Raw genomic sequence first — 21,281 nt, 5'->3', positions numbered from 1 at the left:
TCACCAATGCACCACAAGATTGAGCCGACAAGAAAAGTTCAGCAAAGAACCAACGACACAGACCCATTCGTAGCTTCTCGATTCTCCGTACACCCGATCTAGCAAGTCTCTGTGACGCTCACGGTATGTAAGTATAAAGCACGGCATGGAGCTGCGCAAGGAGACAGAGTAGGATCTCTGTATTTTCATCTTACTACGTCTTTCAATCGACTAGGCATTTCACTGTCCCGCCCCTCCAGCAGGATCAAAGGAACTCGAAGAGACAGCACCTACTTCCACTCCCCAAAATGACAACCCCAACCACCCGCCGCCTGATCGTGACAGGCGCAACGGGCAAACAAGGCGGCGCTCTCATCTCCGCCCTCCTCTCCAAACCCAAACAACCCTTGGAGATCTACGCTGTAACCCGCAACAAAACCTCCCCCAGCGCCCAACGCCTAGCAGCCAAACCCAACGTCACCCTCATCGAGGGAAACTTCTCTGACCCGGAAGCCATCTTTCGCCAGGTCAAGGACCCATGGGGTATCTTCAGCGTCACGATGCCGATGGACCATGTCAAGGAAGAGAAAGAAGGGAAAGCCGTGACGGCTGCGGCTGTCAAGGCCGGTGTGAAGCATATCGTTTTCACGGGCACGGATAGAGGAAAGAACTCCGAGACGGATGAGACGACCGTGCCGCATTTCGCGAGCAAGTTCCATATCGAGAAGGATATCGAGGAGAAAGCGAAGAAGAGTGGTGGGAAGTTGACGTATACTTTCCTTCGCCCAGTGGCTTTTCTCGACAATATGACCAACGACTTCATGGGCAAGGCGTTCGTGTCGATGTGGAAATTGAACGGGGTGGACAACAAGCTGCAGATGATTGCGACGAGTGATATTGGCAAGGTCGCTGCGGAGGCATTTCTGAATGCCGAGAGTGATGAGTACAAGAACAAGGCTGTGCCTTTGGCCGGGGATGACTTCACTCCTAGGGAGGCGGCGAAGGTGTTCAAGGAGGTGACGGGACAGGAGTTGCCGACGACATTCAGCTTTGTTGGGGTTGTGCTGAAGTGGTTGCTGCATAAGCAGTTGGGCTTGATGTTCAATTGGTTCAAGAGTGATGGGTTCACTGTCGAGATTCCTGAGCTGAGGAGGAAGTATCCTTACCTCAAGGACTTCAGGACTTGGGTGGAGACGGAGAGCGCTTGGGCGAAGAAGAGTCAGTAGCGGAGCAATGCCGGATGAGTTAATTCATGGTCTTTCGTGTATATAATTGCATCCTTATGTGGACACCTCGAAGGCTTGTACTACCATAGTAACTCCTCTAAACGCCAGTAACGGGTATCTTTGCATATTTCAATCCACTTCCCAGCAAAGCCTCCCTCATCCCCCTCACCCCGATCTCAAAATATCCCCATCTTCCCACTAATCCCCGCCACCGTCCCCTCCTTCCCACTCGGATTCACAACAATCTGATACGGAAACGGATTACTCTCATTCGTCGTAATGGGCGGAATATGCGCCCTCTCGCGATTCACAATCCCAATCACCTTCATCGCCGCCTTCTGCAACTGCCTCTCCATCAGCCTCCGATTCCTCTGCGCTTCGGGCTCGCTCCTCGCCGTCATGAGCTCGACGGAGATGAACCACGTCTCCCACACCGTCTCTTCGTCGGCTTTGGTGACGAACCAGCCGGATTTGCGCCGTTTGCGCTCGAGGAAGTTGATTTGCAGGAGGGAGGGGGTGCGTGTGGAGGGGGCGGCGTCGAGGGCGCGGAGGAGTTGGGTCGTGCGGGTTTCTATCAGGGTGTCGATGTCGTCTTCGGAGATGTAGGGGAGGGTGGTGTCGAGGATTTCGTGCGTGGAGGGGATGAGCGGGGTGAAGTAGCGGTGGAAGAAGATGGTGTGGAGGATGCCTGGGATCAACTTCTTAGCTGGCGCCGGGTTGGGTTATAGTTGGATTGTATGTACCTTTCACGACATCGCGAATGCTCGTTCTATCGGCGCACACTTCCAGGTGGTAATCCGGTGGCCTTCTCTCCATGGTGACGTTGCGGGCGTGTTGAGGCGGAGAGTATCGTTGAGCTGCTCAGCAGCAGTAACAAAGACTCATTCCATCCTATTGAAAACGAGTCTGCAGTGGTCACACGACCAGAGAATCCAACGAGAGATGAGGTGGATTGTTATCGTGAGCAAGTGGGATGTCCTGACTCCTGCCCGCCGGCTGTCTCGGCTCTTTCTTTCGCCGAGATTCACTCACTTGCCTTTGTGCAATCCACCTCTCTTGATTGGACAATACACCATCCACCATCACATGCAAATCTTTCCAGCATATCGAACGCTGAGATCGCCCTACATTTGGCAGTTGATGGCATGCAAACACGGATCAGCGAGGTGAACGAAGAAGATTTCGCAAAATCCGCTTTCGATTTCACCGACCTTTGAACACAAGAAAAGAGCATCAATATATCTCCCCATCACCCACCATCAACCATGGCCAGCGCAGAAAAAGCCCTCCACATCTCCCAAGACTCTCAGTCCACGCTGGCGCATTTATCCTCCCTCCTCCACCTCTTCCACCACCGCAACAAAAACCAACACCGCCGCAGCATCTGGTGGCGACACTTCTCCCTCCTTCGCAAAAACCTCTCCCACCTCAGCACCACAATCGACCAACTCAACACCCTCCCCACAACTAACCTCGCCCGCACGCAGAAGAAACGCTCCGATGCCCTCCTCATCGCCAACCATGAGAAGAGGCTTGTCTTCTGGAGGGATGCCATGGTTCCGAGGTGGCAGCGGGCGTTTTCGCAGGTTGTGGCGGATGGGAGGTTTGCGGTGCTGGGGGTTGTGTTGATGGCGGTTTTGGCGGAGGTTTGTGCGGTTGTGGGGGTGACGGTGGAGTTGGAGGAGTTGGGGCAGGGGGAGGTTGAGAGGGTGCTTGAGGAGTTTGGGCGGGAGGAGTGGGGTGAGGGAGGGGTGATGCGAGGGGAGGGAGAGGATCGGGGAGAGTTGGTGACGAGGGTGGAGGATGATGAGTCTGAGAAGGTTGAGATGGGAGGGAGTACAAATTCCAAGCCGCCGGAGGTACCCAAATCTTCCAAGAAACGCTCCTCAGAAGCACCCGAGAAGAAGACCAAAAAGAAACGCAAAAAGACCGGCAACGCCATCGACGACATCTTTGGCTGAGAACTCAAATCATGCGATCTATCTCTCTATCATAACTATGCTACACCAGCAACCCAACCCATCAGACTCCCAAACCCGATATTGAACAGCAAATGCCACCCAACCGCCCACGCCATGGCGTACAGGTACTTGGGGCTGAAGACCGTCCAGATGAACAGATGTGTTCGAAGAGCCGTGCAAGCCGCCATGACGGCCAGAAGGCCTGCTGAGATAAAGGCCGTCATGCAGGAGATGTACAGCGACCAACCACCACTCCTTTCATCAGCTTGCGACTGTGCTTCCCGCGACTTCTCAGGCCCCATCATCGCCTGCAGCGTCTCGGAGTGGAGTTTCGAGCGCTCGTTGTCGATCCAGGAGCGGCCGTTCTGAAGTGCCTGCGACGGTATCGAGGGGTTGGCTGTGAGAAGTCCACTCGCGGCGCTACACCACCAGATCGGACCAGTCCAGTTACTAGCGAAGAGCAAGACTCCCACGGCGACGATGTTGTAGTCCGCCACGCCGTTGTACGCATTGCTCAGATCAATGCTGGAGATGGAGTTCGACCCGCCCGTGCAGAAGAAGTAGACATGCGAGAGAAGCAACGTCGTCAAAGCCACCGCCGTGACTCGTCGTTCCTTTCCACCATGCACATTCAAGATCCGGATCAACGCCTCCTTTTGCACCTCCAACCCAAGAAAAAGCGGCACGTTAGGCGCTCTGCTCTGCGTGATGAGGAAGAGCGTGAGCAGAACGTGCAACCTCTCCGCCAGCGAAGGCAGAAGTCCCGCCTCCTTCATCCCTAGCCTCGTACTCTCCCTCGCGGACAGCACAGCCAGGGTCATGACCACAATCGTCACAGTCGCCAATCCCGCAAACACCACCCTCGCCTGCAGCACGAGATCAAACGAGCTCGTCAACTCTCGAATCTGCTCAGCCAGGCCCTGCACCAACTCCGGCGCATCCGCCTGCGTGAAATTCAACTTGAAGACCACAGCAGGCAACTCCAACGCCACGGCGAGCAGCACTCCAATCTCAGGAGCCAGCAGTCCCGCAAAAGCCTTCTGGACAAGGAAGTACCCATTACAAGCATACGTCGCCAGAATGAGCAACCACATGAGAACATGCGCCTCCGGGAAGAACCCATGCACGATATCCGGTTCCCCAGCATGTTTCTGCCCCGTCTGGTTCCACCGCACGCAGAATCTATGCACCGCCAGAATCGCCGTCGCAGACATCGCAAGGATGTACTTCGTCCTCGGCGAAGGCGTCTGCGAAGCTGTCTGGACCGTGAAGAGCAGGATCCAAGCGGGCGTGACCCAGTACCAGAATTGCTGCTCTTCCTCCACGTAGCTGCTCGCGAACATCATGATCCCGTAGAGGAGGGTCGTGAGGGCGAGGGAGATGCCTGCGGTGCTTGGGGGCCAGAATCTCGGGAAGGAGTGGAGGGACAGGATGACGATGAAGGTTGTGAGAGCCATGCCGCCGACCATGAGGGGGATGTTGTACGAGCTGGCCGTGCCGCTCAAGGTCTCCTGCGCTTCGAGCAGGAAAGCCATCAACGTCGCTTGTTTCGCCGTGTCGGAACTTCGAGATTCCAGTACGTTTCCAGCGTAGGCCCAGAGACAAGCCAGTCTCGCCTCTCCCTCTGCTTTCTCCTCACACATCTCCCCCGTCGCATGATTCTCTTTCTTGAAAATCTCCACCCTCCTCTCAAACCCCTCCCCTCCATACGTCTTCTCCACAATCTTCATAATCTGCCTCGCATTCCGCTCCAAATGCCCCCTCACAGCACCTTCATCCTCCCCCAGCACGTCGTTCATCTCGGGAATGAACACCCCCAAACTATTCCTCGAAATCGGGAAGCCCATCAGTCCAGCCAGCGTCGGCACCAGATCGCTCTGCTCGACTTTGGTATAGTAATGAAACTCCGTCCCTTCCTTCGGGGACGTAGGACATTCATACGTCTTCTTCTCCCTCACAGCTCTGATCTTCGGGCTCGCAAACAACAACGCAGGCTCCGTCTCACCAGGCCCACTCCCTCCATGATTCCCTCCCGCATTCATGCCATGATCGCCGCAGAGCACGAGCAGGGTATCCTTATGATGCTCTTCATTCTCCATCGCCTCATAAATCCGCCTCACAATCCCATCCATCTCCCTCTGCTTCGGCAGCATATTCGGGCCTTGAGGCCCCGTCTTATGCCCGATATGATCGAGACCGAGATAATGCATAACCATCGCATTCCAATCGGGCCGCGCGAGTTCGGGCGCAACGTGTCGCGTGACGTTGTGGTCTACTTCGGTGAAGTCCTGTTTGCAAAGAAATATGCCATGCTCAGCTTTCTATGTACTTTTCTTCTTCTATAGTTACCACGGCCAGTTGGCTGTTTTTGGGGGAAAGCACTGACCGAAACGAAGAAACTACTGGTTCCGTCTTCGCGCGCGAAGAAGGATGTGCCCGTGGAGGCGTTGGGTGGAAAGAGCTTGAGCCAGGTGTCGTCGCCGTAGAAGACGACGGAGCCTCCTTGTGCTCGGATCTGGGCGAGCCAGGTGTCTTGGGCTGCGAGGGAGGAGGATGTGTCGGATTCGGCGAAGTTGAGGATGAGGTCGAGGAAGGAAGGCACAGAGCCTGTCGTCAGGGCTTTGACTCGAGGCATGGTTACGGTGGGAGGTGTCGCATGCGCAGTGAAGGGGATCGCAGCACCGGAGCGGATGAGACTTGCATCGCAATCAGCATGTACTCTCCTCATCCAAGACATATGTATATCCTCACCTCTGCGTAAACTGCATCCCACTCTCATATCCATACACAAAATCACTCCTGAGCGCATCCACAACCATGAAGATGACCTTGTCAAACACCGGCGCATCTCTCCCTCCCGCACGTTCATTCCCATCCTGCTCTTCAGACGTGGCCAAGCCAGGCAGTACTGGCTTGTATGGAAAGAAACCCGCGGCGAAGACGAGGACTGCGATGGGGAGGAGGAGATTCGCGAGGGTCAACGCGGTCGTGCGGACGCGCTGCGAACGCGCCATTGGGGTGAGTTCTCGAGGGTGTTGCAAAGTGTCGGAGCTTGCTACCGAGCGAGCACTCTTGCCATGATGAAAGGAACAGAGGCCCACAGGCGAGAGAAAAGAGAGTCAGTTGCGGGAGTGAAAGGTAAAGTACTCAGTATGCTGGTGAAAGTTGTCTTGTCCATGTCGATCCCGAGAGCCGAAGTTCGCGTCGTGCCCACGACTTCTCAGACGGAGTCTCCAGCAAGGGTAGCGACGGCGACCTTCGAAGTCGCACACAACAACATCACGACGACATGAGATGGGAACACTTGCAATCACGCTGAACATTACTATTACTTTCTAATCTACGGAGCCAGTCTATTTCTATGATGAACGCCCAAACGCCTTGTGCAGCAATGGTTGATGTCGATGAGCCAAAAGACGGCCATCAGTCTCGAACCCTGTCATCTGAGCAGAGAAAACAATCGCCAGTCGAGCAATAACATGAAAGAAGCAAGCATGAAGATGTTGCACGAACGACCAGACGTCTCCAGCAAGACCTTCGAACCATCCAGTCATCCTTCTACCCTTCACACCAAGCGGCGACCATGACATCCAGTTGGAACATCTTGTGTTTTCCAATCAACGTCAACGGTGTTGCTTAGTACTGAGAGTACTGGTAGTGGTTGCCGTTGGCAGGAGCCTGGACTCCAGCATAGCCAGCGTTGGCGGCATAGTACTGCTGAAGTGCGTACTGGTCGACGGGCGGGAACTCGCCCTGGTTGGCGACGATGCTGCGTGGAACGCCTGGAGCTGGGTCGTAGCGGGAGGGATCAGCCACAGTGACGTTGCCACGAGGACGAGTCGCAAGGCGGCCGTTGGTGAGCGTGCGAAGCTGGGAAGCACGGTTGTTGGTGTTGTAGCCATAGCCGTAGCCATGAGCAGCTTGACCGTAGCCTGGGGCAGCTTGGCCTGGACCGGTGAACGGCACGAAGCCTGTATTGCCGCCAGGATAGCCGTGTGGAGCACCAGCAAAGTTACCCGGGTACTGGTAATGCTGGTATTGGCCTTGGTACTGGATCATGTTGGCGCCCATGGGGTCAACTGGGGGAAAGCCGTTGTAGAACTGCTGGCCCATTTGTGGGTAGCCGGCATGATGAGGGTACATTCCAGGCGCCATGGCCGGCGTGCCGATGGGCGCCATACCACCATAGGCAGGACCGGCGGCGTGAGCGTAATAGTAGGAAGCATCCTCGGCCATCTGGCGGGTGGTGCCTCTGTCGTACTGAGACCGACGAGCCCGATCACCGCCGCGGACACGATCACCACCCCGAGAGTTCGGCTGGAAGAGCCCAATCTGGCCAGCATTCTCGGCAGATCGCTTGTGCTGCAAGAGAGGAAAGTCAGCGATGATATTTGGGCGTGTCACACGCGATCCGACACGTACCTTGCTGGCGTTGTTGGGCTTGGGAAAGTCCTTCTCGGTGCCGACGAGGTCGTCGGTCTTGGCATCGAGGAACGTATAGAAGATCTTGGGACGGTAGCCAGGGCATTCGTCCATGATAGCGGAGTTCCGGAATTTCTCGATCAGGCAGTCGTAGCCTTGGATGGTGGCGTACGAGACCTGGCCGAGACGACGTCCTGGCAGGCCGGTGTGCTGGTTCCAATCCCGGCTGTGGTAATGCTGCAGGAATGGAATGATCGACTCTGCGTCGATGAAGTTGACGAAGCCATAGCCGACGTTCAGGTTGCGCTCGAAATCGATGCGCAAGTAGGCGAAATCGTACTTGCCGAAGCTGACGGCGTCGACCGCGGTCTTCATGTCTTCGCAAGTCCACTCGTTAGGCACGTTGCGAATCATGACCGTAGTACGGACGTCTTGTCCGTTGCTAATTCGTGCAACGCTCACTTCTTGATTGTCTCTGGGCTCTCCTGCGATGCCGGAGCCACGAGTGACGTGGTTTCCCACTGGGTGGGAGGTGCTACGCGCCATCAAGGATGGGTCGAATACTTGCTGTGTCTGTGGCATGGGCAGGGAGGTCCACTGTCCTCGAGGACGAGCTGGTGACCATGGGACCACGTCGGTGGTAGTCGCAGTCATGGCCGGGTTGGCCTTGGGGACGGTGAGCATGGGCTTCTCGACCACCATGTTGCCCTGAGGGTCGAAGCTCCACGCGGTGCGGCCAGTTGGGCTCATGATGATTTCGGGGGCATCGCGAGATGCAGCGACAAGGACCTCAGCGAACGATTGTGCCGAGACGTCCCAGCCATCGCGGAAGTGCGGGATGTTCTTGCCCTCGCTCAAGTGAGCCACAGCTTCCTTCGCAGCGGTGATGGCCCAGTACTCGACGCGGAAGCCTTGTCCAGCTCTGTGCGGATAGGGTTGCATGTTGATGACATCTCCAAAGCTAGCAGCTAGCTCTTGGACAATGCCGGGAACGTACTCTTGGGCAAGTCGCTCGCCGTTATGCTGACGATTGATCTTGGCAACGAACAGGACTTGGCCGTCGTACTTGGAGGTGCCGTCGTGGTACGCGGTGGTGACAAGGCCGGTACGATCCTTGAACAGACTGTCGGGAAGGAACTGGACGTCCCAAGTGGGCACAGTCGCGGAAGCCCGCTCAGCAGTCTTGCAAGCATCGCGCAGGTCGTCGAAGCAGATGTAGACGCACGTCTTGCCTGGGTGGACCTCTGAGTCGGCAGTCTCGGTCTGGAGGATCTGGGAGAGCGTCAGTGATCTGTACGAGTCTTATTGTCGGAGAGGATGTCTGACGTTGCCTGAGAGATGGACCAGCTGAAGAGCGTCGAGAGCCACGTTGTCGATCTTAACGAAGTGACGTGGTCGATAGTCTTGGCTGCTCGCGTCGGTGGTGAAGGCAGGCATGTTGCCATTGCCATCGTTGGTGACAGGCTCCTTGCCCTTGCCAGCCCCAACTGGAGTGGAGCGGACGATGAGCGGCTGGTCCGCCTGCTGCTGGAGGAAGGTAGCCTCTGGCATGACGTGGCCCGCGCTCGCGGTTGGGTTGAAGGCGGATGGGTGGAAGGCGGATGGTTGGAAGGTGGATGGGTGGAAGGCCGATGGGCAGAAGGTGTTGGCAGCAGCATTCATGTACTGGCCACCGAAGATGTTCCTGTCCATGGGCGACTGCTCTGGCTTGGGGCCGGCCCAGACTGGCTTCTGGGTGGACGAGCTGGCCTGGGCTTGGGTGGACGAGCTGGCTTGCGTCTGGGTGGATGAGCTGGCTTGCGCCTGGGTGGACGAGCTGCCTTGCTGCTCGGTGCTGGAGTGGTGTCAGTTGAGCTCGCTGCTGTTACTGGGTTGCACACTTACCTGGAGTTGGTGAGGCTCATGGCTCCGAGGCTCACGGTCACGCCGCCAACTTCAGTAGCTGGCGAGTCGTGAGAGTCATCGCGGTTGCGAGACTTGCCCTTGCTGGCGGCAGTTGGGGTGTTGTCGATGTCTCCCATCTTGCTGAGACTTGTTCTGTTGCGGTGAACGGTTGGTGCAATGAATGAGCTGCTTCGTTGCTGTGGAAGCTGAAGGGAGCGTGCTGGTGGGTGGTTGATGCGACCAACGCAGGTTCAAAAGCTGCTGGCCAAGAGGGTGAGGAGGATGAAGGAGTGATGAGAGCGTGTCTGAATGCTCAAAGGAAGGCTGCGAGGGTAGAAGAAGAAGAATGGAGGGAGCGAGCTCGAAGGCGAGAAATTCAAGCTGTGTGCGAGAGTGGGTGGATGTCTTGGTAGCGAAGAGGAGAGAAGAGGAGGAGGCCGTGGAAAGAGTGGCAGGATCAGACGAAAGCATGCTCAGCAAGCGAATGCCTCTGACTGGCTGCCCGTTGCCAGGCACGCGGTCAAGGACCCACTTTCACTGCCTGCCAATGGCATGTGCGGGAAGCCGATGACAAGCTCGCCGTGTCCTTCAATCGACCGCATCGTTCTTTTGGCCGGGCGTGATATACGGTGCCGGTGAATGGATATCCTCGTCTGTGGCTCCGCCAATCTTCCGCGAGTCTGTAGCTGCTCTGAGAGTCGAGTAACGTAGTCGTCGCCCTCGCGGTCGTCCTCCAGGACCTGGGCTTGGCAGAGTAGTCCCTCGTCGCGATTTTGGCAGCATCCAAGGACGTCAACGCTCCCAAAACCTGCCGCATGAGGCCACGGCCTGAAAGCAACGTTCTTGATGATTATTTAGAGCCCCATATTGGTGCAGGTCTGCTTTTTTCTTGATGCATGGCACTGCCATTTGTTGGGCGTGCTGCATTTGGCGTGCAAGACCCTCCACCGTACCTTCCTCAGTGTAATGGCACTCGAGCCAATTTTGATAGAGGAGCTTGGATCACTCCAACCCGACGCCCTGGCTAGCGCGATCGGGCTTGCATTAGCGGCGGCAGCGGTGGAGCTCAGCCGCAGTGAACGCCACACCACCACACCTCCGCTGACGGGAGGCGCCAAAGCCGGCTGGGAGACGCGACCTCATCTTCATTATCCGCATCCGAATTGTCGATATTCTAATTGAATAAGCAGACCCTCGTCACAAACGCAAGTCCGCAATTTTGCTTCTTGACTGGTTCCGTGGATCGCCGCCTCGCGGGCAGTCTTTGTCGTACGTGTATGCCACTTTTCTTTCTGCCTGCCCCAATGAAGGCACCCCTTGTTTTGGTCCCTTAATGTCGAGGTTCTTGAGCTGATATCAACGTAGGCATCGTTGTTTCGACGCTGAACCCTTCCGAAAGGCTCTGTCTCGATCTCGAAGCGGTGTCTTGCGCCCGAGACCTGCCCCTTTGACAGGAAATCAATATCCGTGATTCTTTTCATCCCTGGCCATCGGTTGACTTCTTGACATCTCAAGAAGAGTGTGTCTTGAGGTCTTGTGTTGTCTTCAGTCGACGAGCAAGTATTGCTGAGAAGACGTTTGTTTGTCTTCAAGAGTCCTGCAGCGAAGCGAAGCTCCAGCTGTCTTCATATACTCGAGCCGTCACGTGTGCGCTTTTGCTTCAGGAAGGCACGGGTCGAGCGTCATGCCGGGCCTTGTAGCTGGCGATCAGTATGATGACCTGACGGGAGCTGTTCAGCAGGTATGTGACTTTTCCATACCAGAGATCAAGGCAAAGCAAGAAAGCAATATCTACGTCTCACTTGTGGAGTCACTTCTGCCCGCAAGATGATATCAGACGAATCTTTTCAACTGAGAACCCTTGAAGACTGCAAATGGGCAACGCAAGCCGCGAGTGATTCGATCACCGATTTGACCACATACAGCTAACTCTTGCCTTCTTAGATAATACTCTCCTCATCTGAGTCTGACTATCTCGACCAGTTGATTCCCTTGCTGAAGAACGCCGAGACACAGACCCAGGTCACGCCACTCATACATGCCCTCAACCATGTATCGGCAGATCGAGAGGCGCAGATTGAGACAATATGCAACTCAAATCATCAAGAGTTCATCAACAGCGTCAATCAGCTACAGTCCGTTCGAGAAGGCACTGTGAACTTGACGTCGGAGATCATGGAACTCAGTCGCAGCATTCAGGCCAGCACCGAGAAAATCGCCGAGCAGAAGAAGGCTCTTGTGGAGTCTCGAGGTGTGCGCCAGAACATTGACGAAGCAACTCAAGCGTTGAAGGACTGTCTCGAGGTGTTGCGTCTTGCCAATCAAGTTCATGACCTGCTTGGCAAAAAGAACCATTATGCGGCTCTCCGAGCTTTGGATGAGCTACAGAATGTGCATCTACGAGAGGTGACAAGATACAAGATTGCGGAGATGATCGAGCGTTCGGTGCCAGCCACACAGCGCCTGATTGCCGATGCAGTCATGATGGACCTCAACACCTGGCTGTATAGGATTCGAGAGACCTCACAGTTCCTTGGCGAGGTCGCTTTCTACCACACTGAGATGCGACGTACACGGCAAAAGGAGCGTGGTGAGAAGGACGAGTATCTTGGATCTTTCAAACTCAACTCAGCAGTGGAGCTTGTCGCTGATGAGCCTGAGGAGTTCGATGTCCTCAATAACGAAGAGGTGCAAGTCGACTTCTCTCCGTTGTTTGAATGCCTTCACATCCACAACGCTCTTGGCGAGACCGAGAAGTTCAGAGCCGACTACGCCGCTACACGTAGACGACAGAAGGACTTACTCATACCGCAGGCCATCAATCTTTTGGACGAGGAGAGCAGCAGCCTTAGCAGCTTACTCGAGGGTGCTGCCGGGTTTGCCATTGTGGAAAAGGCAACGATGCAGAAGACGGAGAACTTCCGTGCTCAGAGCGACGTCGATGAGCTGTGGGACAGTATGTGCCAATCGGTGGTCTCGCTGATCAGCAGTGCTCTGCACAATGTCGACAACGACGAGAATCTCCTCAAGATCAAGGGCGTGATCGCCTTGTTCATTCAAACCATGGACAGCTGGGGCTACCCTGTCAGTAGTCTTGACAGCCTGCTACTCACGCTGTTCGACAAGTATAGCTCTTTGCTGAAAAAGAGGTTCAGCGACGACTTCCAAGAGGTACGTCAACCGCGACTATCTAAACAAACAGCACTGACATCTCGATTCAGATAGTTTCCACGGACGACTACATGCCCATGCCCATCAACAACGCAGAAGAATATACTAAAGTTATTTCGGTCTCGTGGTATACACCTCCAGCTGGACAAGAACGACCCGAGGACATCCAATACCCTTGCGTTTTGCCCTTCAGCCAGATGTATCCCTTGGTGTGCATCGACATTCGCAACTTTTTGAACCAGATCTACCTTTTCTCTGATGATCACTTCCGCCATACGACCGTGATCGACAAGACCTTGAAGGAGAGTCTGGATGAGCTGCTCGTGGACAAAGTCTGCAAGAGCCTTGTTGATCGACTTTCGTCTCAATATCCTGGACAGATCGTGCAGATCCTCACCAACCTCAATCACTTCGAGGATGCGTGCAATGATCTCGAAGACTTGCTCGTTGAAGCTCGATCCAGCAGCAGTGCCGCAGGCCCGGTCAAGCTGAATGCAACAAGTCAGTTCAATGCGGCAAAGAAGCGGGCAGAAACACGCATTTTCGAGCTCGTCAACAGCAAGATCGACGATCTTATCGAGACTGCCGAGTACGACTGGCTCAGCAATTACATCCCGGACAGCGCCAGTCCTTACATTCAAGAACTGACACGGTATCTCTCCAACACCATGAACATGGTGCTTCTGGGCTTGCCAGAACAGATGAAAGAGCGCATCTACTTCGAAGCTCTCACCCACGTCGGCGAAGCCCTGCTATCTCTCCCACTCGACCCAGGCGTCCGCCGCATCTCACCACAAGCCGTAGCTGCCTACAGAATCGACATCGACGACCTCATCAGCTACGTCGAAGCCCTCCCCGAAGCACCCGGCCTCATCGACAGCCTCACGCCCCTCCGCCAAACCACAGACCTGATGGGCCTAGCCGCCGAAGGCAAAGGCGAAGAATTCTTCGACTCCTCCAAATCTCACACCCGCTTCGGCCAAGTCGACAAGATCAAAGGCGCCGAGCTCCTCGAGAAGGTATTTACGGCACCACCAGAGCCGGCTCCGCGTAGAGAGCGGATGTCGATTCTACCGGATTTCTCGGGCAGCAGGGAGGATGTGAGCAAGAAGCCGAGTACGCATTTTGGGGATTTCAGAGATCGGCTGGGGGGCTTCACGAAGAGAGATCGGTCTTAGGGGGATCGGTTGAGTTGGGGGTCGTGATGGCCTCTTGGCTTTTACTTCGTGGGACTTGCCTTGATCAATAGTGAAGTGGCTGAGATATCATGGCGAGAGGGTGTCTATCATGTTACATTGAGTTTGCTTTTAGTTCGGTAGTCTTGCGTTCATACATACATCATAAGCTTACCCCGTCCCATCAAGTAAAGTCTCATGCTTGGGTTTAACTTCGTCCCAACTACTCGGTCTCGAGCTGACGATAGTGCCCAAATTGGGTCTATAATGATCGAATGCTCGGCTCCAGTTGCTTGTACTCGAAGTTACCGACATAGTGGAGGAACCCTAGCTCCATTACATATCCATACAAATCGGAATCTTGAGTCTCGAGTATCCTTCGAGTGTCCCATGGTAGAGAGCACATGCATGGAGACCAAAGTAGGATTGAATTTCCTATAATGGGGTGTTGTGGCAGTGATGGATCCTATGATGGCATTCTCGGAACAACTACTAATCGCAGACGAGTCATTGGTGCCGGTCATGTCACGTCGAGCGATTTTCTTCGAGAAGGTCATCAATTTGAGGGCCAGGGCTGGAAGCATACGACTCGGTCTTGCCCATGGATCTTTGGTAGCGATGACTGTTGCATGCGTCGCCGACGGAAGAGGTGGTAGACGGATACATAATGCCGCAGACCAGCCCGCGTGATGGACTCAACAGATCACGATCATGACTTCCTCAGCGTGCATTCTCGAGCACTGTAATACCGCTGACTAGCTTGCTCTCCTCCTCCCTCCTCATCCGCTCTGCTCTCTCTCTCCGGTAGACTTCCCATTCTACCTCCCACCCACGGCTCCCTCATCATCCCCTCACGCATCTCATCGTCCGCAGCCTTCCAGACGTCGTTGCGGAGCCTTGCAGCTCTCACCCTGCACCGGGCTGATTGGCTCGGGAAGGATCTCGACGCTTATGCACCTTACCCTGCAGCACCGCCACAGATCTGCACAGCTTAAATCGACCTCACCTCTTGCTGAGAAGCCGCGGGGGAGTCCTGGGAGTGGGCTCGTGCGTTGGGAAGCCTGAAAGGCCATAGGGGCCTTGAAACATTGTTTAGAGGTGACGGGGAGGGTTGGGGAGTGTTTGAGGGTGTTGAGGAGGGTGGTTAGGTGCTTAGAGTCGTGTTGTAGTGTTGTTAGAGTCGTTGTGGTGTTCTTGGGGCTGAAGCTGGGCTGGGAGCGTCGCGAAGCTGGAGGGCTTCGGACTCGAGGATTCGGTCTCATAGTTTCACAACAGCGACAACCATTCTCGAGGGCAGTGAGCAGTGTCTTGCTGATGCTCTGGTGACTCTGAGATGTGTTACGGAGTCGTTTGACCGTAGCAGAAGCGTAAGAGGCTCCGCAGCCCAACGCCGCGCCGAATCGCTCGCCGCTCCTCTATCGCCCACACACCACCCCATGCGTTCGACAGCAACAGGAGGCTCGGAGGAACAGTTGGAGGACGTTGAGGACATCATACACTCGTCTGAGCATCGCTGGAGGTGTGGCGGAGGCACTTCGTGGCCTGGCGCAGCGCCTGGAGGCAGCGGAGGTTCTTCAACGCCTTCATGGTTGCTCAAATGAGCATTATGATGTCCTCAAGGTCCTCAGACTCTCTGTCCGAGCCTTCTATTGCCGTTGAGTCGCTGGCGAGGCGTCGTGGACTTTGGCGGTCGCAAAATCCCGTGGTCGCCTTCTGCAATGCCTTGAGGCAGAGCAGGCTTGGGCTTCTCCGACGGCAGATGTCCACCACGCCTTGTTCATGTCTCAACGGCAACACGAGGCTCGAGCAACGAGCTTGAGGACATTGAGGACATCATCATCCTCACCCAAGTCTCGCTAAAGACGTTGCTCAAGCATGTGCTGGCCTCCTGCGAGGCCAGGTGGTGGTGGCTGCGGAAGTCTCTGGCCTCTGGCTTTGCGACCGCCGTGGTCCACCACGACTTGCCAACGTCTCAGCGGCAATGGAGAACTGAACGTCAAAGTGAAGGACCTTGAGACTATCACGAGACTCATCTGGCATGTGCTGGCCTGCCACAAAGGCTGGTGGGAGTCTCTGGCTTCCGGCTTTGCGATTGCAGACCTCCACCCCTTGCCCGCCTCCATGGTGACAACAACACCTTGACGAGGCGATTGCAGAGCATGATATCGATAACCAGATCATCATCGTCGCCATGACATGAGCAGTCGACCCATTGCGCGGCCTTGATGGGCACGCTAGCCTCTGATCACCAGCGAAGCCGACGACCACGCCTGACGCCGCGACCACCTCCTCCGTCCACACGACACAACAGCATCGTGCGCATGTCTATTGCGTTGACGGCCATGCTTTCGAGCATCGAGAATACCAACACCACCTTCTCAAAGCCATAACAGCATTCCCTGGCCGCACACAGACAGCCAAGAGGAGGGGAGGGCAAGAAGAAGCCGGCCAGCTGCATCGGCCTGAACAACACCACATAGCCGCAGAACCACCTTCATGCCTTTATCGCGCAATGACAGGCCTTAGTCGACGGCGGAGAGGATATTGGCATTCGCGACAAGGATAACATACTCCCCATCATCGACATCGTGGCCACCGGCGGTCTGCCGAGCCAGCATCATTGCGACGCCGGCCACCTGCGAGTATCCGCCCACCATGCAGCGCACCGTGAGTAGCCACGACTGGATTGGACTGCTGGCCACGGTGGGACGCCTGATCCGTTCCGCACAACTCAACGGCGAGCAAGAGCATCGGAAAAGACCTTGGACGAATAGTAATGGCGTGCGTGTCATGCACAGACCGCAGGGAGCGTATCAGATCTTGCTCAGGAAAGGCACTCCCACTCGCACATCTCCAGTCGGCCGTCTGCACTTTGCATGCGAGAGCAGAGTTCGGCAACGAGCATGAAATGGCCGCACGACGGCAGCATCACCGTCCAGACCGGTGTGAACACATGCCGTTTATCAAAGAGCAGCGCATGCATCGGGAATACGCCAGGGCTCGAAGTTCGACGCTCGGAATCTTCAGACCGAAGGATGAACAATCTCGCCAAGCCAACAAATCCACGCAGCTCAGAGCCCGTTCAAGCTCAATGGCAGAGGAGCGAGTCCAGGGAGAGGACAAAGCGAATGTCTTCCTTTGCTGATGGCCAGGGCCTCGATATGATCATGGAGCAACAGGACCTTGGATTGATATTCTCACAGACGATGTTCGCCAGGCGATGACAAAGACAAAGTTCCTCACGCCTTGGCCCCTGTCTACCGCTCGGACAGTCTACTCGATATTGCGAGCTGTTGACTAGACCATCAAATCTCGACCGAACGACCCACAGAGGAACAGACCTCAAGTCCGGGCCTTGTGAATTCAAGAACTTGGCAATGATGCTCTGGCGGACCACGATCTCCGAGGATACGAGAAGCATGTGATATCCGTCTGCACGGAAGCATCTGAACTGAGGTCTTGAATGAGGGTTTCAGTGAAGCTTATAGCGGATATCCCATGAGGACTAGGAAGGGCTGAGAATCGCAACCCATCGGAAAAGACCGGTTGTCGACTATGTATTGGTCTCCCGGGCAGCAGTTGACAACGAGAACTTGCTGGAGTCCGAAGCCCAAACCAATCGGATTTACTTCTCACGCATCGCCGACTGCTTGTCGAACGAGTATTATGTCTGTGGCCTGTAGCTGAACGTCTCTTCCTTGGAAGATGTTGAGTCTTGTTGAATACTCGGTGCTTCGGACAGAAACCCGACGTCCTCAGACTCCAGCTGCAAAACCGTGAAGCCTTGCATATTGGACGGACAATGAGCCATTGAAGACAGAGCGACGAGGCTGAGGCTGATGCTGTCAACTGCTTGCTCGGTCTTCTCAGTCTTCAACCTCTCGATGCCATGCATGGAACTCTGGCATTGTTCGTACGGGCAAGACCTCGGCTCCAGAATTTGACTTTGCCAAGGTTGAGGCACTCCTGTTTCCGTCGTGAGAGCCGTCAGATCCTTCTCTTCGCGACACAGGATATGCTAGAATGTTATGATGCTTCTGGTATGGCTCTTACTTCGGAAACGATACAGCTTTCAGCGTGTCTCGGGAGTGGACTGGACTTTGGACTTGCTCGAATCCGTGGATCTCTTGGATGATTTGGCAGACCGTCATGCTGTATTAGGACTGCGATTACCCGTGACTGCTCGTCAGAGTAGCTGTCGTCAAGGGACTGGAGCATACTGAGGCTGGTGCGCCGTATTTGAGATCGATAATACCGGTTCTTGTGCGTCTCGGCGCATCAGGAACGTATACGAGCAGCTAGACAACATCCTTGCAGTCCAAGAGCGCCGAGTCGATGAAATGGGAAGCTCTGGCGTTGTCTGTGGCATCTCGACACTTCTCCGGAATCCTCTGCGGACCAAGGCTGAAAGGCATTTTCATGTACTTGGATGACAGATGCCTGGATTGTTTCAAGGAGTGCTCACCTCTGCAGTCTGGAGAAATGAAAGGATGTGGGCATGCGAGCTATCATGACAGAGTATCCATAACCTTGCGATATACTCTTGCTCTTCTCTATCTCGCTGCCATGGTCTGCGTCCACACCAACAAGCAAACAATCAGCCTTCTCCGACATATGAAGGAGCTGGGGATGGTCTGGGAGAGGATGTCCAGCTCGTGGTTTCATAACGCCGGTGTTGTCGGCCACCTCCTGCCTTGGGCTGCTGTTCTCCACCAAGCGTCCTGGGCTCTCTTTCGGGTGGCGTTTGCCCCCTATCTCTTGCGCCTGCTGGGCGCTCCTCTCGCGACTGTAGCTGTAACAGTCGAAGCAGCAATCGCCTTGGTGTCGACAGCGCTTGCAGGTGAAGGCGGCAGTGGTGTTGGCCGTTGAGCACCGGCAGCAGATCCACCCCATCTTTGCTGGCTGTGTGCTTGCTGCAGGCTGGATATATCTTGCCCTTCTGATCGACCCTTCTGCGGAGATCGAGTGTGGTGGTGATGTTGGGCTGTCTTGGCCTCTTGATCTCGCGCTGGCCAGGAAGGAGTCCTCCTCTTGTTGCACTGGCTCCTTTGCGTGTTGACGTTGCTTGATGGGTGCTCGCAAAAGGAGTAACGGTCGGCGCTCTGTCGTGATGGTATCGTCCTCGCTGTCCGATGCTCGATGATGGCTCGATGGTGTGGTTCTCAGGCTCTTGGCTGCGAAGAAACCCGGTCTCTCTCTCGTAAACTTTGCGATGAAGTCTGGCGATGATAGGAAATCCTGGTCGCCGGCAGATGCTGCTCGATGGGGCGATCTGGTGGGCGGTCTGGTGGTGGTGTCGTCGCTACTGGCCGCCGAGGTGTGCTCGCTGCCTCGCGATCGATTGATGGTCGATGTCTTGAAGGCTTTGGCGTCGTTCTCGTCAATCGTAAGGCAGTCTGAGGACGTTTGAGTGCTGGCGGTGCCGTGGTCGTCGTGGCTCTGCCAGAGAGGACCAGTGCGGTCGCATAGCTTTCTGTCTGGCGCTCCGCCGGTCTGAGGCGCTGCTCGTACACCTCACTTGAAGGTCGCTGGGTATCACGGAGGTTGTAATGGCTCGACAAAGGACAAGCGCGAGTGATTGCTGCCCTGCTCGCGTTGTTATTTGGCGTGGTGCTGCTCAATGGCAAGAGGTATCGATCGAGCTCCCGCACCACCTCCGGCCGGCGTACCTTGAGTTGGCTGTAAAGCTCACCAACAAGCCCTACCACGGATACCACGCGCCACAACGACTACCAAGTCTCCAAAACCTGATGCTGGAGGTGCATAGACATGTCTCTCGAGTCTCCAATTGCTCCGGTGTCCAGACTTGGCCTGTGGCAAGAGATCTCGCCGTGCAGGGGAAACGAAGTTCCTAAGTCCAGGAGGCCCGCTGCCAGATCTTAAGTGTTATAGTTCCGGAGTTATCTGCATCCCATGTACTAACATTAATCGCAGGAATAGCTCAGTCGGAAACGCCATGCCAAATGCCACAGCCAAGCCAAGCCGCCGCCAAAAAAAATATCCGAGTTAGAAACTTGTGTACGATTTACTAACATTCTACGTAGGGCAGAGATGTAACATTCGGGAAACCGGGTGCGAACTCTTTTGCCCTTTGAAATGTTTTTTTTCGCCAAGTCCTACTGCCAGGAATGAAGTGTCATATTGGCTGAGTTCCTTGCATCCCTCGTTACTAACTGATTCGCAGGTATAGCTCAGTCGGAAACTGCCAAATGCCAAAAAGCCAGCCGTCGCCATCGCCAAAAAGCCCTCTGTTCGAATGCTAACATTTCTATAGGGCAGAGATGTGGCACCCAGGCAACTGGGTGTGAACTCTTTTGCCTTTCAAGCGTTTTTTTTTTCGCTAAGGCCGACAGCGAGGAATGAAGCATTATAGTTGCTGAGTTCTTTGAATCCCTCGTTACTAACAAATCGCAGGTTTAGCTCAATCGGAAAACGCCATATGCCAAAACGCCATATGCCAAAAGCCCGCCGTCGCCGCCAAAAAAAAAAAAGCTTATTGAGTTCGAATACTGACATATCTTCTACGTAGGGCAGAGATGTAGCATCCAGCTTGTCTGGATGTGAACTCTTTTGCACTTTTGAAACGATTTACTCAAGTTTTGGGAGCGTCACGGTCGTTCGGTAGGCGATATGATGGCGCTCCTATCTTTTTGCTGTGATGTTCCTACCCTTGAGTTTTGCCTCAGCAACTCTTTTTCGTTCTGAGGTTTCGGCAACAGCGAGCTCTTCGACCTTGGAATCTCAGCAAGTCCATTGCAAGAAGCGAGAGACATGAAACGAAGACGTTCAGATGGATCGCAGTCTGCTTGATCTACGGCGAACATCCCCCGATCTCAAAGACTGCTTTTTGCAGCTTCAAGGCCTCGTGGACTGGGCTCAGGGGCTGGTTGTCGTCTCCGTCGTGCCCACCGTTGAGCGCTTTGGTCCCTCTCACCAGCTCTCAAGAGGCGAAAATGCAGTTTCGTCAGAACGCTGCATAGCCCCTGGATGCCCCTGAAAAGGCGGCAGAAGGTAGGACGCTGAGTCTTCAGGGGAAGTTGAAGTAACGTAGGCTATTCCGCTACTTCTCTACGAGGCCATTCCTGGCGGCAACCTTGCTACTGCATGCTTCCCGGGAGATTCTCCTGACATTTTATCCCTCCCTGAGGCTGTTGTTCCTACAGCTGAGGCCTCCCTTCAAAGCATCCCAGCCACGTGTCTTTGCATTGCCAGATGGCGGTCAAACTCGTCTTGCGCGCCGTGTCCATCTTCCAGTCCAATTTCTGCATCTTATCCTGCCCTGGTAAGGCTCACTCTGGTCGCGGCACCGATAACATTGTCTGGTTCTTCCACAAATGGCTTGCCAGCCCCTGAGATTGGTGTTTTCCGCCTTTTCCTTACTCTGATCCTTCTTTTGCTCCGACGAGACGTAATGGCTTCCTGGCTCTTGCATCTCTCTCCGCGCGCGCCTCTACCTTGCTGAA

At 55.0% G+C, this 21,281-nt stretch overlaps 7 protein-coding genes across 7 annotated transcripts; 3 read left to right on the top strand and 4 right to left on the bottom strand.

The window, feature by feature from the left end:
• Positions 1-287: 287 nt before the first annotated feature.
• M409DRAFT_16722 (uncharacterized protein) lies at positions 288-1,205 on the top strand (the record flags this gene model as incomplete). The annotated part of the gene is made up of 1 exon (XM_033803740.1): positions 288-1,205. The coding sequence occupies one exon, from the start codon at positions 288-290 to the stop codon at positions 1,203-1,205; it is 918 nt and encodes a 305-aa protein (XP_033673646.1).
• Positions 1,206-1,381: 176 nt separating this feature from the next.
• On the bottom strand, positions 1,382-2,021 carry M409DRAFT_16721 (uncharacterized protein; the record flags this gene model as incomplete). Its single annotated transcript, XM_033803739.1, has 2 exons — positions 1,382-1,893; positions 1,949-2,021. 2 exons carry the CDS (start codon positions 2,019-2,021, stop codon positions 1,382-1,384), a joined length of 585 nt encoding a protein of 194 aa, XP_033673645.1.
• A 449-nt stretch (positions 2,022-2,470) lies between these two features.
• On the top strand, positions 2,471-3,166 carry M409DRAFT_16720 (uncharacterized protein; the record flags this gene model as incomplete). The annotated part of the gene is made up of 1 exon (XM_033803738.1): positions 2,471-3,166. One exon carries the CDS (start codon positions 2,471-2,473, stop codon positions 3,164-3,166), a length of 696 nt encoding a protein of 231 aa, XP_033673644.1.
• Positions 3,167-3,201: 35 nt separating this feature from the next.
• Positions 3,202-6,180, bottom strand: M409DRAFT_62460 (uncharacterized protein; the record flags this gene model as incomplete). Its single annotated transcript, XM_033815186.1, has 3 exons — positions 3,202-5,454; positions 5,553-5,862; positions 5,918-6,180. The coding sequence occupies 3 exons, from the start codon at positions 6,178-6,180 to the stop codon at positions 3,202-3,204; spliced, it is 2,826 nt and encodes a 941-aa protein (XP_033673643.1).
• Positions 6,181-6,802: 622 nt separating this feature from the next.
• Positions 6,803-9,609, bottom strand: M409DRAFT_16718 (uncharacterized protein; the record flags this gene model as incomplete). The annotated part of the gene is made up of 4 exons (XM_033803737.1): positions 6,803-7,528; positions 7,589-8,860; positions 8,915-9,422; positions 9,473-9,609. 4 exons carry the CDS (start codon positions 9,607-9,609, stop codon positions 6,803-6,805), a joined length of 2,643 nt encoding a protein of 880 aa, XP_033673642.1.
• Positions 9,610-11,156: 1,547 nt separating this feature from the next.
• On the top strand, positions 11,157-13,821 carry M409DRAFT_49287 (uncharacterized protein; the record flags this gene model as incomplete). The annotated part of the gene is made up of 3 exons (XM_033811198.1): positions 11,157-11,213; positions 11,417-12,643; positions 12,694-13,821. 3 exons carry the CDS (start codon positions 11,157-11,159, stop codon positions 13,819-13,821), a joined length of 2,412 nt encoding a protein of 803 aa, XP_033673641.1.
• A 4,295-nt stretch (positions 13,822-18,116) lies between these two features.
• Positions 18,117-19,776, bottom strand: M409DRAFT_49286 (uncharacterized protein; the record flags this gene model as incomplete). Its single annotated transcript, XM_033811197.1, has 4 exons — positions 18,117-18,222; positions 18,284-19,319; positions 19,524-19,687; positions 19,742-19,776. 4 exons carry the CDS (start codon positions 19,774-19,776, stop codon positions 18,117-18,119), a joined length of 1,341 nt encoding a protein of 446 aa, XP_033673640.1.
• Positions 19,777-21,281: the final 1,505 nt, after the last annotated feature.

Source organism: Zasmidium cellare (assembly GCF_010093935.1).
Source record: "Zasmidium cellare ATCC 36951 unplaced genomic scaffold M409scaffold_2, whole genome shotgun sequence".
In the NCBI taxonomy this organism is placed as follows: Eukaryota; Fungi; Ascomycota; class Dothideomycetes; order Mycosphaerellales; family Mycosphaerellaceae; genus Zasmidium; species Zasmidium cellare.
The sequence above is the reverse complement of the archived record's forward strand: the minus strand, read 5'-3'. Positions and strand labels throughout refer to the sequence as shown.